Source organism: Loxodonta africana, chromosome 11 (genome assembly GCF_030014295.1).
Source record: "Loxodonta africana isolate mLoxAfr1 chromosome 11, mLoxAfr1.hap2, whole genome shotgun sequence".
Classification (NCBI taxonomy): Eukaryota; Metazoa; Chordata; class Mammalia; order Proboscidea; family Elephantidae; genus Loxodonta; species Loxodonta africana.
The window spans coordinates 10,043,600-10,060,041 of record NC_087352.1 but is presented as its reverse complement, the minus strand read 5'-3'; the positions used below and the strand labels follow the sequence as shown (position 1 = coordinate 10,060,041).

Here is a 16,442-nt window from a genome sequence, read left to right as displayed (position 1 = left end):
AGTCGTCGTCTTACATAGTTTTGATTTCAGTTTCCCTAATGAATAAGAACGTTGTGCATTATTTCATGTCCTCGTTGGCCATATTATATCTCCTTTGGAGTAATGACTATTCAGGTCCTCTGTTTTCTTCATTTGGTTGTCTTCTCATTGTGAAGTTGTAGTAGTTATTTTACTAGGCCCTTATCAGATATACAAAATTGCAAATATTTCCTCCACTCTGTAGGTTGTCTTTTCATTTTCTGAATAATGTTCTTTGACAAAACTTGTCCATTTTCATAAAGTTCAGTTTAACTTTTTTTGTGGCTTGTGCTTTGAGTGTTCTTATAGGTTAAATTGTGTCCCCCCAAAATATGTGTTATAAATCCTAACACTTGTAACTATAGTTATAATCCCATTTAGGAATGGATTTTTTGGTTAAGACACCCTATCAGTTTCAAGAGGATTACCTGCGAGATTTAAAAGAGCAGATTAGGAAAGAAGAGCAAGCAGAGATGGGAGAGATAGATGCCATACCGCATGGAGCTCAAGAGACAAAAGACCTTCACCCAGAGCTGACAGAGAAAGCTTTCCCCTAGAGCTGGCAATCTGATTTCAGACAGCTAGCCTCCTAAACTGTGAGAAAATAGTTTTTTTGTTAAAGCCACCCACTTGTGATATTTCTGTTAGCACTAGATAACTAAGACAGAATTTGGTACCAAGAAGTGGGAGTGCTGCTCTAATGGATACCTAAAATATGGAAATGGGTCGGAATTGGTTAATGGGTAGAGGCTGGAAGAGTTTTAAAGTGCCTAATACTAAAAGCCTAGATTGCCCTGAAGACACTGTTGGTAAAATTATGGACATCAAAGGGAATTCTGGCGAGGGCTCAGAAGAAAGTGAGTAGAGCCATCTAGAAAATCTCTTTATCATTTTAGAGGATACATATGGCTCCATCAACATGTTTGAAATGTGGGTATTAAATGTGCTTCTGGTGAGGCTTTAAAAGAAAATGATGACCATGTGACTGGACAATGGAGGAAGGGTGATGCTTTTTTTGCAGTGGCAAAGACCTTGTCTAAATTATGCTCAAATGTTTGGTGGAGGGCAGAACTTGTAAGTGATGAGCCTGGATCTAACCAACTACTACAAGAGAAAACCCATCAGCTTAGATTGAAGGAGACAAAAACAGAAAGCAGGCTTCCTTTTGGAATTCTATAGAAAAGGACCATGCCCAGACAAGCTTGAACATCAGCAGAACTATTCAAAGGAGAATGGGAAGCAAGGCTAAGTTTCAAAAGGTGAAGCCATGGCCTCCTAGGTTTCAGAGAGTCAGATCTTCACCAACTGTCTTAGTTAATAGTGCTGCTATAACAAAAATACTACAAATGGGTGGCTTTAACAAACAAATTTATTTTCTCACGGTTTAAGAGGCTAGATAGAAGTCTGAATTCAGGGTGCAGGCTCTAGAGGAAGGCTTTCTCTCTGGCTCTGAAGCAAAGTCCTTGTCTCTTCTGCCCATCTGCTCCTGGGCAATCTTCATGTGGCTTGGCGTTTGTCTTCCCCCATCTCTCTTTTGCTGGCTTGTTTAATCTCTTTCCTATTTCAAAAGAGATTGACTCAAGATACACCCTACACTAATCCTGCCTGATTAACATAACAAATATAACCAATTCCTAAATGGAATTATAACCACAGGCATAGAGGTTAGGGTTTTCAACACATATTTTGGGGGAGCACAATTCAATCTTTCACGCTATTTTACGTAAGTTACTGCTTTGGTAAAATTGACGCTCACTGAAAAATTCAAACATATAATTTATTGAAATATAAAGTGGAAAAATCCCAGAAAACGCAGCTTGCAAAGAAAACCATTAAGCATCCCATTGCACATTATCTTATGCATGTGTACACACACAGAAAGGGAAAGGGAGAGAGGAGATGTCTTGGTTATCCAGTCTGCTGTAACAGAAATACCACAAATTGATTGCTTCAACAAACAGAATTTTATTCTCTCACAGTCTAGTAGAGAATAAGTTTATTCTTTCACAGTCCAGGGCATCAGCTCCAGGGGAAGGTTTTCTCTCTGTCAGCTCTGGAGGAAGGTCCTTGTCATCAATCTTCCCCTGGACTAGGAACGCCAAAGGATATGCTATTCTCCTGGCTCTTGTTTCTTGGTGGTGTGAGGTCCCCATGTCTCTCTGCTCACTTCTCTTTTATATCTCAGAAAAGACCAGCTTAAAGCATAACCTAATCTTGTAGATTGAGTCCTCCCTCATTAACGTAACTGCCACTAATCCCATCTCATCACATCATACAGGGTTTACAACACAACAGAAAATCACATCAGATGACAAAATGGTGGCTAATTTACACAATACTGGGAATCATTGCCTAGCCAAGTTGATAGATATTTTGGGGGGATATAATTCAACCCATGACAGGAGAGAGAGATAAAGAGAGATTAATTATGAGTTGGACTATGTAACGAAGGCTGATTTCCCAATTCCATATTATGTTATCACATGTTTATACCATCATTTTAATGGTTTCATATTATCACAGGAATACATTAAAACTCAAATTCCTATTAATGAACACTTTTAATTCCATTAAAAAATAATGGACACCATTGATGGGAAACTCCTGTTTTCAGTGATTTAATCTCTTAATCAGAAATTCTGATCCTATGATTTCCAGATCAGATATGCAAATGATATATTCTGATATATACTCCCATATAATAACTATACTTTCACTGCCACCAACAGAGAAACCTTGTAAATGGTAACTCCGCCCAACAACAAATTTGAAGAAATTTTCAAATTCGATACAGCCCCTACTGGAAAAACTTTATAAAAGAAGTGATATAACAATTAGAACCCAATCGTATCAAAGTCTTGATGGAAATACAGAGACTCAGAAATTAGTGGTCAATCCAAGATTAAGAAAATTTTTGTCATTAGTAACACTTCTTACACTTGTTAAAGTACAGCCCTGTATTAACATAGTTAAGGAACTATTCAAATGTTTAACAAGCAGTGTCTGACTTATGAAAGGTTAACAAAACTTTTTCAGTCTGATATCAGAAAAATCACATAATATAGTAGTCTTTAGGAGCAATTCTATTCTGCACACATGGGGTCGCCATGAGTTGAAATTGGCTTTACAGCAACTAACGAGCAGTCCTGTGGGGCTGGCACTAATTAAGTCTCCTTGTAGGGTAGTCTTTATACTGTATGTAACTGAAAGAATACTAGACACGGTCCCAAACAATAATAACCCATCTTGTAAGAGTAGCTGGGAGAGATGAGCCAAATGCATCAGGTTAATGTCAAAATAATATTGTGGACTGCAATAACAAGTGGTGTTCTGTATTTCAATGTTCACTTCCCTGAGTTAACTTTGTTTTTTCCTGTGTTCCTGGATAAAATTTTCAAATATTGCATTCATGCCTTTTTAACTCATTTAACATGTTAAGTATTCAGCACACCTACAAAGCGCTAGCCAATGTTAAGGTTGCACAGATTCATTAACAAAGGCCTTATCCTCATGCGTATTAACATCCTACTGGACAGTGATACTGATGCCTATCATTATGCTTTTCTAAAGACATGATCAAACTCTTATTCTAAGTACTATCGCCTGACTTATGACAGGGCCCCTGACAACCCCATCGTAAGTTGGTTCTGATGTAAGTCAAATACTTTTTTTAGTTTTCATAATTATTGCCTTTTATTATCATCTTAGTTGTCTAGTGCTGCTGTAACAGAAATACCACAAGTGGGTGATTTTAACAAACAGAAATTTATTTTCTCAGAGTATAGGAGGCTAAAATCTGCCTTAGTTGTCTAGTGCTGCTATAACAGAAACACCACAAGTGGGTGATTTTAACAAAGAGAAATTTATTTTCTCAGAGTATAGGAGGCTAGAAGTCCAAATTCTGATTGCCAGCTCAAAGGGAAGGCTTTCTCTGTCGGCTCTGGAGGAAGGTCCTTGTCTCTTCTGACCTTCTGCTCCTCGGCGACCCTCATGTGGCTTGGCATCTCTCTTTCCCCCATCTCTGCTAGCCTAATCTGCTCTTTATATCTATTTTAAGAGTTTAACTCAAGATACACCCTACGGTAATCCTGCCTCATTAACAGAACGGAAAACTCATTCCCATGTGAGATTATAACCACAGGCATCACCCATTACCCATACACATATTTTGGGGGAACACAATTCAATCCCTAACATTCCACACTTTGATCTCCCAAAGTTCAGGTCCTTGCCACATGCAAAACACATTTACCCCATCACCAAATCAAACCTATTGCTGTCAAGCCGATTCCAACCCATAGTGACCCTGCAGGACAGAGTAGAACTTCCCCACAGGGTTTCCAGGAAGCCGCTGGTGGATTCGAACTGCTGACCTTTTGGTTAGCAGCCAAGCTATTAACCGCCGTGGCACCAGGGTTCCTACCACATCATCCCAAAAGTCTCAAGTCAACTCCAAGTCCAAAATCTCATCTTCTAAATCGTCTAAATCAAACACAGGTAAGACATTAGGCAAATTCCATCCTGGGGCAAAGTTCCTCTTCATCTGTGAACCTGTGATATCTAGACTACAAGTTATCTGTTTCTGACACAACGGTGGAACAGGCACAAGTATACTTTGTATACTATTTCCTTTACAAATGAAGAAACTGGAAGGAAAGAAGCGATAACTGGCAACAAGTCCAAAGCCCAGCACAACAATTTACTTTAGCTCTCAGGATCTGAACAGAATCCTCTGTTCTCCGAGACCATCTGGGTAAGGGGCTCTGCCCTCCAGACGCCAGGTGTTCACCCTGCCCTCTGGATTCTGGGTGGGGGGCCCCCCTCAGCCCTGGCCTTCAACTCTGCCTTCCAGGCTCACTGGGAAGGCACTTTTGATTTCTCTGCTTTGGGTGGCCCCATTCTCCTAGTCCGAGTGGAAACCACACCCCCTTGGCACCGGCAGGCTCTCTTCTTCTATCCCTTGGGCGTGGCAGCCCTGCCCCTCAGCTCTGGGTGGTGACCGCAGCCCGCTGGCACATCATAACAGAAATCCCACATTCCTGAACTGAGCTGGTGAAGATCTCAATCTTCAAAACCTAGGAGGCTGTGTCTTCACCCTTTGAGATTCAGGAGACTATGGCCCCACCCATTGAAACTAAGAAGGCCCTGCTTCCCATGCTCCTTCCAACAATTCAGATCTACAAGCTCCTCCAGGTATGGTTCTTTTCTTTTCTTGGAGGATAATAGATATAGCTCCTTTGGCCTGTTTCCTGCCTGTTGAATTCCAAGAGACAGACAGCATTCTTTCTTTTTGTTCTCTGTCCCCTTCAGCCTGAACTGATGGATCTTCTGCTGTGGTAGTTGGTTAGATCCATCAAACGCTTAATCACCTTAATAAAAGACTGTGTAGCCACTTCCATGGTGAAAATTCTAGGGTTTGTATCCTCAGCGTTTGTACAACAGAATCTTTAAGTTTTGTTTTCTTTTTGCACATGTTCATTTTTAAACCCATCTCTTTCCTCTCACATTTTCCTATAAACAGCAAGGAGAAACCATGCGGCTCCTTTAAGATCTTGGTTGGAAATGTTAACTACATATCCAAGTTCATCACTTAAAATTTCTACTTTCCACCAAACATATGAACATCATCTACAGAAGCTCTTTGTCACTGCAAAAAAAGCATCACCCTTCCTCAACTGTCCAATCTGTGTTCATCATTTTCTTTGAAAGCCTCACCAGAAGCACATTTAACAGCCACATGTCTAGCATGTTGACAGAGCCACATGTATTCTCTAATATGATAGACCTTCTCTGTATCTCTATTTACTTTTTTCTGAGCCCTTGCCAGAACTTCCTTTGATGTCCATAATTCTACCAACAGTCTCTTCAAGGCAATCTAGGCTTAATAGGCTTTTACTATTAAACACCTTAAAACTCTTCCAGTCTCTACCCATTACCAATTCTAATACCACTTCCACATTTTAGGTATCTGTTAGAGCTGTACTCCACATCTGGTACCAAATTCTTATTTAGTGCAGCTTTAACAGAAACACCACAAGTGGGTGGCTTTAACAAACAGAAATTTATCTTCTCACAGTGTAGGAAACCAGAAGTCTGAATTCAGGATGTCAGCTCTAGGGGCTCTCTCTGTCAGCTCTGGAAGAAGGTCCTAGACCCCTCTGAGTTTCTGCTCCTGGGGGATCTTCATGTGATTGGCATCTATTGCCTGCCCCCCACTCCAAATCTCACTTGCCTAATCTGCTCTTTTTATGTAACAGATTAACTAAGGACACACACTACACTAATAATACCTCATTAGCAGAAAAGAAAACTTATTCTCAAATGGGATTTTAACCACAGGCAGAGGTTAGGATTTGGGTTATGACACATATTTTGGGGGGCACAATTCAGTCCGTAAGTGTCTTTAAAAATCCAATCACTGAACATATGCAAGTGAACTGACACTGATAGCGTTAATAAATCAGTACTGCAACGTTGTATATAGTACATATTACTAAGAATGAAATGTACTTAAAAAAAAAAAGCAGATGGTTTTACCATTGCAAATGCGGTTCATCATAACTGGAATACGTCCTAAGTCCAGGATTACCTGTATGTGATAACTGCCAAGGTTCTGAGAGAAGCCCTTACTGCACCGCTTACAAGGTTTCTTGATCACTGGGATGTACTGAGCTATGGCTGAAACACTGACTTTAATAAAACATGTTTTCCCACCTAAGAGACATGGTGATTATAAGAATTCAAGTTGCGCATGAGTTTTTATACATCATTTTATAGGACTTCTTTACTCTGAGGATTCTTGAAGTTCTTGCCACTCCCATAACTGATATAAAATATATCACCACCATGGATTCTTTCTAGGTTCCCGGGAGGCACAAATTCTTTGCACTCAACTTTTAACCTCAATGTTAGCAGTGTAAACCCATCCAGCTGCATCACGGAAGAAAGGCCTAATGATCTGCTTTGACAAAGACTGCTGTTGTGTGCTACTAAGTCGATTCTCACTCACAGTGACTCTATGTGATGGAGCAGAACCGCCCATAGGGTTTTCTAGGCTATAATCTTTACAGGAGCAAATCACCAGGTCTTTTCTCCCATTTAGTGGCTGGTGGGTTCAAACTGTTGGCCTTTTGGTTAACAACTAAGCACTTAACCATTGTGCCACCAGGGCTCTTTACAGCCAAGAAAGCCCTATGGAACAATTCTGCTCTGTAACACATGGGGTCTCCCAAGAATCAGAATATACTCGACGGCAATGGCTTTTAATTTGGATGTATTCTTTGATGACTTAGAAGATACGATCTTAACCGGAAGTGCTATCCACACATCTCACATTTGTAAGGTTTCTCTCCAGTGTGAATTCTCTGAAGTTCTGAAGAACAATGGAAGACCTTACCAACTGTATCACATTTGTATCATTTCTCTCCACTGTGGACACTGACAAAGTCAACAATTTGAGGCACAATTATTTACCACATTCCCCACACTTATATGGTTCTTCTCTCATGTGGACCCTCTTACGATTATCATGATTCAAGTTCCACTTGAAGCCCTATTCAACCTCTTCATATCTGTACAGCTTTTCTCCAGTGTGAACCCTCTGATGGGACTGAAGGAGTAAATTCTGACCAAATCTCTTTCCACTCTTCCCATTTGAGTGGCTTTTCTCCACTATGAACTCTCTGATGTTTCCTAAGATAGGAACCCCGACTAAAGTGCTTCCCACATTCTGCACAATTGTATGGTTTCTCTCCTGTATGGACGCTCTTATGGACATAAAGTTTCGAGGGAAAGTTGAAGCCCTTCCCACACTCCTCACATTTGTATGGCTGTTCTCCTGTGTGGATTTTGCAATGATTATAAAGTGTTGATTTTAAATGGAAGTTTTTACCACATGTATCACATTTGAATGGTCTCTCCCCAGTGTGGATTCTCTGATGCTCCCGGAAACGTGAAGCCTGAATGAAGGCCCTGCCACATTCCTCACAGTTATAAGGTTTCTCTCCCTTGTGGACTTTGCAGTGAACGTTAAGCTCTGATCGACGAATGAAGCACTTTCCACACTCCTCACAATTATAAGGCTTCTCTCCTGTGTGCACTCTGCAATGAACTTTAAGTGCTGATCTACGGCTGAAGTCCTTCCCACACTCCTCACAATTATAGGGTTTCACTCCTGTGTGGATTCTACAATGTATATTATAATCTCCTCTGCGACTAAAGCGCTTCCCACACACTTCACATTTATAGGGTTTATCTCCGGTGTGGACTACCAGATGAAATTCATAATTGTATTTCATCATAAAGCTCTTCCCACACAGAACACATTTGTATGGTCTCTCTGTTGTGTGGACTCCTAGATGGGATCGAAGATGTGATCTCTGAATAAAGTTCTTCCCACACACTTCACATATGAATGGCTTTTCACCACTATGGATTCTTTGATGAGTTCGAAGACCAGCGGACTGACGGAAGTCCTTCCCACATTCGGCACATTTGTATGGTTTCTCTCCTGTGTGGAGCATGTAATGGATATTAAGTGTTGACCTACGACGAAAGCTCTCGCCACATTCATCACACTTGAAAGGTTTCTCCCCAGTGTGGATTCTCTGATGTTCCCGAAGATGCGATGCATAAATGAAGGCCCTCCCACAGTCTTCACAATTGTAAGGTTTCTGTCCTGTGTGGACTTTGCAATGAACATTAAGTGCATATCTAGAATGGAAGCCTTTCCCACATGCCTCATATTTGTGTGGTTTACCTACAGTGTGGGCTTTTTGATGAGTTTGCTGATACGAGTTCTGATTGAATTCCTTTTCACATTCATGACACTTACAGCATTTCTCTCCCATGTGTACTTTCTGATGAATATGAAGAACTGAGCTATAACGGAAGCTTTCACCACACTCATTACATGTGTGAGATTTCTCTCCCGAGTGTAGCCGCTGATGAAGATCAAAGCTGGAGACATCACTGAAGGTTTTTGTACACTCATTACACTGATAAGGCTTCTCTTCCGTGTGCATAATAGATAGTCCTGCCCCAACCTGGCAAGCCAAATCATTCTGTTCGTAGAAGTAAGCATTATCTATCATAGGGCCTTGACACCTGGTTAAGTCACTTGTACTTTGTTGCCAGATTTGCCAGCAGGAAAGTTCGTCATGTGGTCTTGCATCTGGAGCAGTCTCCATCTCGCTTTGGATTTGGCCTCCTGTGATGACAGAGAATTCAGAGACGTGGACAGGTGAAAGCTTTGTTCAGAAGTTTCAATATTTCACAACTAGGACAAGTATGAGACTTTAACAAACCAAGGAATCACTCAGTTTCACTTTTTCACTGTGTAAAATGTTCTCGGGTTTACAAGCCTACAGAAATGAAAAGGTGGTCCAGCAGGCACCTATCCACTAGGCATTAACAAGATCTGTTAGACCACACCAAGTCTCCTGTATAACACAGAAGTCAGAAATCAGAAAAAAAACAAAACGAAACAGGTAATATGCTATAATATGATACATACTACCATCCTGTTGTTATTTCTATTGAATTTCAAGGTCGGCATACAGCCTTCATAGTAAATTATCGAACGAATAAATTACGAAGATATAGCTGGGACAACGACATTTCCTCATGCAAAAAAATGAAGTTGGACCCATACTTCACACCACATACAAAAGAACGCACAATGGATCAAGGACCTAAACCTAAGAATTAAAACCATAAAATTCTTAGAACAGAACAACAGATTCTAAGGTATGACACCAAAAGCATGAGGAACAGAAGATAAAACAGACAAATTGGACTCCATCAAAATTTAAAACTGTCATGTGTCAAAGGAATTGATAAATAAAATGAAGTCAACATACAAAACGGTAGAAAATATTTGGGAACCGTATATATGATAAGGGTTTAATATCCAGAACTCCTATAGCTCAACAACATAAACACAAACAACCCAATTTAAAAAAAAAAATGAGCAAAGGACTTGAACAGACATTTCACCAAGGAAGATATACAAACGCCCAGAAGCACAAGAAAAGGTGCTCAACGTCATTAGTCAGCAATCTGTTGTCATCAAGTCGATTCCAACTCATAACAACCCTACAGGATAGAGCAGAACTGCCCCCACAGGGTTTCCAAGAAGCAGCTGGTGGATTCAAACTGCCCACCTTTTTGGTTAGCAGCCATAGCTCTTAACCAATGCACCACCAGAGCTTCATTAGTCAGCTGGGAAATGCAAATCAAAACCACAATGAAATACCACTTCATCCCCATTAAGGTGTGTATTATCAGAAAAACAGAAAATAACAAGTGAAGATGAAAAGCAATTAGAACCCTCACTGCGGAAAACTTCGGCAGTTCCTCAAAAAGTTAAACATATAATTAACATATGACCAAGCAATTTCAACCCTAGGTATATACCCAAGACTTGAAAGCAGGGACTCAGATACTTATATACCAATGTTCACTGCAGCACTATTTACGACAGCCAAAAGGTAGAAACAACTCAAGTGTCCATCAAAACATAAATGGATAAACAAAATGTGGTCTATCCATACAATAGAATATTATTCTGCTCTACAGAAAAATGAAGTTCTGATAGATCTGATGACACGGATCCATCTTGAAAACACTACACTGAGTGAAATAAGTCAGATTCAAAATGACAAATGTTGTATGATTCCATTTATAGAAGTATGTAGAATAGGCAAATGTATGGAGACCAAAGTTTATTAGTGGCTACCACGGGTGGGCAGAACAAAAGCGGGAGTTACTGCTTAAGGGGCACTGAGTTTCTGTTAAGGGTGATGAAACAAATTTGGATGAAAAAGTGGGCTGCACATGGTGAACATAATTCAATTCAGTGGCACTGAACTGTACACATAAAAATGGTTGTAATGGCAAATGTTTCATTACATATATTTTACCACAATAAAATCAAGCGTCCCCCCTCCCCCCGGCAAAAAAAACTACATAGATAAGACATGAATCCACAGAAATTATAAGGAAAAGCAATAACAAAATCACTACTTCACATATTTGGGTTTAATGGATCATATCATAAATACCAAATATCCAGAAGAATTTATATCTACTTTGTCATGGATTGAATTGTGTCCCCCATGAATGTGTGCTGAAGACTTGACCCCTGGTACCTGTAAACATGACTTTGTTTGGAAACAGGGTCTTTGAAGATGTTATGAATTAAACTAACATGAGGCCATAATGGAGTACCCTTTGCCATCAAGTTGATTCCAACTCATAGCAACCCTATGGGACAGTGTAGAAATGCATCATAGATTTTCCAAGGAGCGGGTGGTAGATTCAAATTGCTGACCTACTGGTTAGCAGCCACTAGGTGGGTTGTAATCCAATGGAATGATGTCTTCATAAAAGAGAAAAGACAGAGACAGAGAGACACAAATGGAAGAATATTATGTGACACTGAGGCTACCAGAAGGTGAAAGAAACAAAAAAGTATTCTCCCATACAGACTTTGAAGACAACATGACCCACTAACATGTCGATTTGGATTTCTAGCCTCCAGAACTGTGATACAATCAATTTCTACTCTCATAAGCCACCTAGTTTGTGGTACTGGGTTATGGCAACAATAGAAAACCAATACATTTTCTTAGTTACCTAGTGCTACTGTAACATAAATCCACAAGTGGGTGGCTTAAAGCTTAGCTCTGGGCATTCCTTGGTACCTTGGGGTTCCTTGGCTTGTACATGATTCCCATATAGCATCTATCCTCCCTATGTGCATAAGAGAGTTCTGCCAAAATACACGTTTACAATCTGGAAGCAGAATACACTCATTTCAACTGGCTGGTTGATTCCAATAAGTTAGATTACATTATAGAAGGTAATATGATCTACCCAAGATCAACTGCTTTAATCACATGTAACTACGTCATGACATCACTTGTGTTTGGCCAAAAAAGTGAGATTCATGGCATAGCCAAGCTGACACATAAAATTAACCATCACATACATACACATTCAAAGACACACATCAATGGTACAATTTACTGGAAACGTGGGTCCTGCTGATATCCACCAACTGATCAAAAGCAGTGTTTCTCAAACATTTTTTCTAACATGACTCACTTCAAGAAATACCAGTTATTTCAGACTAGACACGTTTACATAAATACATATTGCTAAAACACAGACTAACCTACTTCTAATGAACTGTCTACTTTCATTAAATCTTCCCCCACTGGCTCTCACACCATACATGCAATTGGCCAGAGTTTGTGCTGCAATGTCCTCCTTCCTTCCAAAGGAACTCTTACATTTTCTACCCTATTTTATTTAATAAAAAAAGACTGGTAGGAGAGTCAGTTCCCCAAATTCCGGTGACCCCTCCAGGAGCCCCAAAGTACTGAACACCTGAGGAGATAAAGAAACTCCAGAGGGAGGCTGTCCTCACCCACAGAGACCAGGTTCCTGAAGTTCTCCAGCATCACATCTTGGTACAGCTTCCTCTGGGCAGAGTCCAACAGTCCCAGCTCCTCCTCGGTGAAGACAACTGCCACATCCTTGAACGTCATTGATTCCTAAAAGATCAAACACAAAACATCAGTCTTAGAACTGCTGTCCACTTGAAAAGGGGCAGCACTGACAAGGTTAGAAAGATGGGGTGGGGGAGGGGGGAGTCATTCCAGATTTTGTGGGACAAGTCAATGTGCAGATTTTCCAACCCTTCTTGTAACCCGCCAATGCCCTACACTGATTTTCCTTAGCTTTACCAAAAGTGCAGCAACAAATGAAAGCCCTTGGTGTCCTTGGAGTATACTTACCAAGTAAACACCTAGAGCTCTAAATGTTGCATGTTTTACTTTTCAATTCATACTGTCAATCACCCCAGAAAAGCTTACCAATTTAGTTTCAACAGAATTTAATAGCACCCACCTTCCTCCTCTCACATATACTAACAGTGAACAGTTTTCTTTATTGTCTGCCTAACTAGCAAGGTTTTGGTAACGTGTCTTGGACAGATGGGTATGTAGTTGGTCCTCTGTACTATCAAGTCACACACCACATCTCTTAATTGCAGCATTCAGTTTACTACCTTAGAGCCACCATGCCTGAGCAAATATCCAAGGGCCTGCCCCTTATCAGCCATGTCACCTAGGACAAGTCGGTCTACACACCTTAGTTTCCTGTGCCTGATGGCTGTTGCATTACAGGGCTCTTTCAGGGACTAAACGAGGCAATATAAAGGTAGTCCCCGACTTATGATGTATCAGAGTTAGATGAGCTGCACCTGTGACCGTTTTTCCATCTTACTGTTTCTGATATACACTATATACAACATCGCAGCACATAACTTGCTGACGTTTCATTCTGGTGCCAACCCCCAAAACAAAGATTAGATTAATCAAGGTACTGATTTAAAAAAGACAATTAATAATGAAAACTAAAAAATAATTAAGGTATTGACTTACATCAGAACCGACTAAGGACAGTGTCACTGGAATGGAAACCCATCCTAAGTTGGGGATTACCTGTATATACAGCACTTGGAACACTGTGTGGCACAGGCTAAGTACTTAACAAATATTAGCTATTATTCTTATTAATTTTCATTACTGTTATCAATTTCATTCCATTATATGGTTGTATATTATTCCAGATGTGTAACAAAGAATTTGGCTGGCTTTGTCCCTGGTTCCTCACATATCCTGTAACATATCCTATAAAACCCAGAAACCCAGTGCTGTCGAGTCTAGTCTATGTAATGAAATCCCCACTAGAAATTCTGGACACAAAAGTTCAGGTGAACTTCCTTGACTGACAATATTCTATGTGCTGTTACCCATCAATGTGCCAGGGGGGTGATGATTCCTTGAAGACAAGGAAAGCTGTGTCTTTGGGACCCTCCCAAGCCTTGTTCTATGTGTCTCTCCCTTTGGCTGGTTATGTTTTAAATTCCTTTTTTATAATATATCTGTTATTATAAGTACCGTCTTTCTTGAGTGCTGTGAGATGTTTTATCCCATTACCAAACCTGAGGGGGTAGTGAGAAGCTCCAAATTTGTTGACAATTGGTCAAAAGTGAGGGTGGTGGTTCAAACTCACCTACAAGTACCTTGGAAAAAAAGCCTAGCAACCTGCTTCTGAAAGGTGACAGCTATGAAAACCCTATGGAGCATGGCTCTACTCTGAAATACATGGGGTCTCCATGAATCAGAATCAACCCCAGGGCAACTGGTATTTTCAAAACAGCCAATGTACCACATATCAAATGTATCTTTTCAATTCAAACTCCTAGTACACTGAGGACAAAAACTGAAAGATTATTTTTCAGAATTGGCTTTAGGGGTAAAAGGTTTCATATAGGAAAACTATAACTGCAGGTGCTTAAAAAATAAAACTCCTAAATCACTAAATGTCTATGAATAGGAAATAATTAACAGCCAAAAGGTATACCAACAGGAGTAAGATGTAATCACAAAAAACTAATGTTATTCAATATTAAACGAAAAAGCACCGTTTAAAATTAAATGTATAGCATGAACACAAATATAGCTATAGATGCACATGAAGAAATGAGTATGATAAAATAAAAACAACTAATTGTAAGGCGAGGAGTAGTAAACTGAGAGAATTGCTCATTCCTATTCATTCTTTTAATCTTATTTTTGAAATTAAAAAAAAAAAAAGATAAAATGAAAACAAATCCAAAATGAACCAAAAGCAGACCAAGTTATCTTGACACACAAAATGTCCTGAGATGCCTGTTGTTTTCTTTGAGCTCTCCCCCAGGAAAGAGAAAAATATGTGTCCAATTGGAGTAGTGAGACAGAATTTTAACAATAAGAAAGGCAAGCCCTACTCACCTTGAACGTGCTCATCTTTCTTCCTACTTCTGGTGATGTACAGAGTCCTGAAGAGGCAGGGCTGGAGAAGGAGAAGGAAGACATAAAAAGTTTGCCTACACGGATGCTTACTATGAATTAGCCAAGGGACCCCCTTTGTCTGGGTGGCGGCAGCTGCACACGGCCTGATGAAGAGAGCATGGCATGGACACCAGATGCCCTGAGCCCCTTTAGTCATGGTTCAGTGAATGCTCTGCACAGCTACACACAGTGGCCCCATCACCAGTGTTGTCTTGTGGCCCCCAAGGAAGCAGATTCTGATTCTGGTAAAATAGAAATTGAGATAATATAATTTACTGAGTAAGAGTCAGCTCTGGAACCAACATGTATGTGGGTTGAAATTCTGACATGGCTTCTCACTAGCTATGTTCACCTTGGACAACTTAAAATCTCTCTGTCTCAATTCTATCATCTGTAAAACAGGAAGTAAGAGTCCCTAATGATGGGATTGCTGTGAGGTTCAAAGTCTTAGAACACTATCAAGGTTTCTTATAATTTTGCAGCTACAGAAAAGCACATGATATTCTACAGTATGCAACTGTTTTTATACACACATTTTTACCAAAGTAACATGGCAAGATACACAGACTTCCGACTTGCTCCATCAAGTGAAGGTCACATGTTACTGCTGAAAAATCTGTTGAACTGGCTTGACTATCTTCACTAATAAATTGTCACCTTAACAATATTTAAATTAGCATAAATGTTTTCCAAAATGTATAAAAACAAATTAATTCCTGTCATAAAGCAGAAAGGGCCTTTTTACCCACATGCATTAAGAAAAACATCAGTTACTAGCTATCGTTAAAAAAACACAATATTTAGGGAAAAACAGTTTGATGTACTCACTTCAGGAAACAGTCTGGCATTTTCTCAAAAGTTAAACAAGACCAATCTTAATGGTCAGACTGGGACTAGAAGGACCCCAGAGGTCATGGCCCCCAGACCTTCTGTTAGCCGAAGACAGGAACCATTCCCAAAGCCAACTCTTCAAACAGGGATTGGACTGGAACATGGGATAGAAAATGATACTGGTGAAGAATGAGCTTCTTGGATCAAGTAGACACATGAGACTATGTTGGCATCTCCTGTCTGGAGGAGAGATGAGAGGGCAGAGAGGGCCAGAAGCTGCCCAAATGGACATGAAGAGAGTGGAGGGAACGAATGTGCTGTGTCATTAGGGGGAGAACAATAAGGAGTGTACAGCAAGGCATATATAAATTTTTGTATGAAAGACTGACTTGACTTGTAAACTTTCACTTAAAGCACAATAAAAATCAAATAAAAAAAAAAAAAGTTAAACAAGAAACTACCACTCAACTTAGCAATTCCCTGCCTAGGTACCTACCCAGGAGAAATATAAACACATGTGCACACAAAGACTTGCATGTGAATGTTTATGGTAGCTTGATTCATAATGGCCTCAAATTAAACAACGTTGATGTCCACCTACTGGTGAATGGATAGACAAAATGTGGCAAATCCATACAGTGGAATGTTTTTCAGCAAAAAAAGGGAACAAAAGGCATACATGGTACA

At 40.0% G+C, this 16,442-nt stretch overlaps 1 protein-coding gene across 1 annotated transcript; it reads right to left on the bottom strand.

Annotated features, from left to right (window-relative positions):
- Window positions 1–1,586: 1,586 nt before the first annotated feature.
- LOC104845503 (zinc finger protein 234-like) lies at window positions 1,587–16,174 on the bottom strand. Its single transcript, XM_064293771.1, is given in 5 exon segments — window positions 1,587–7,661; window positions 7,663–9,226; window positions 12,452–12,578; window positions 14,865–14,925; window positions 15,753–16,174. Coding segments are annotated over 5 exon segments (1,863 nt in total). The 5' UTR covers window positions 15,773–16,174; the 3' UTR covers window positions 1,587–7,570.
- Between the last annotated feature and the right edge of the window lie 268 nt (window positions 16,175–16,442).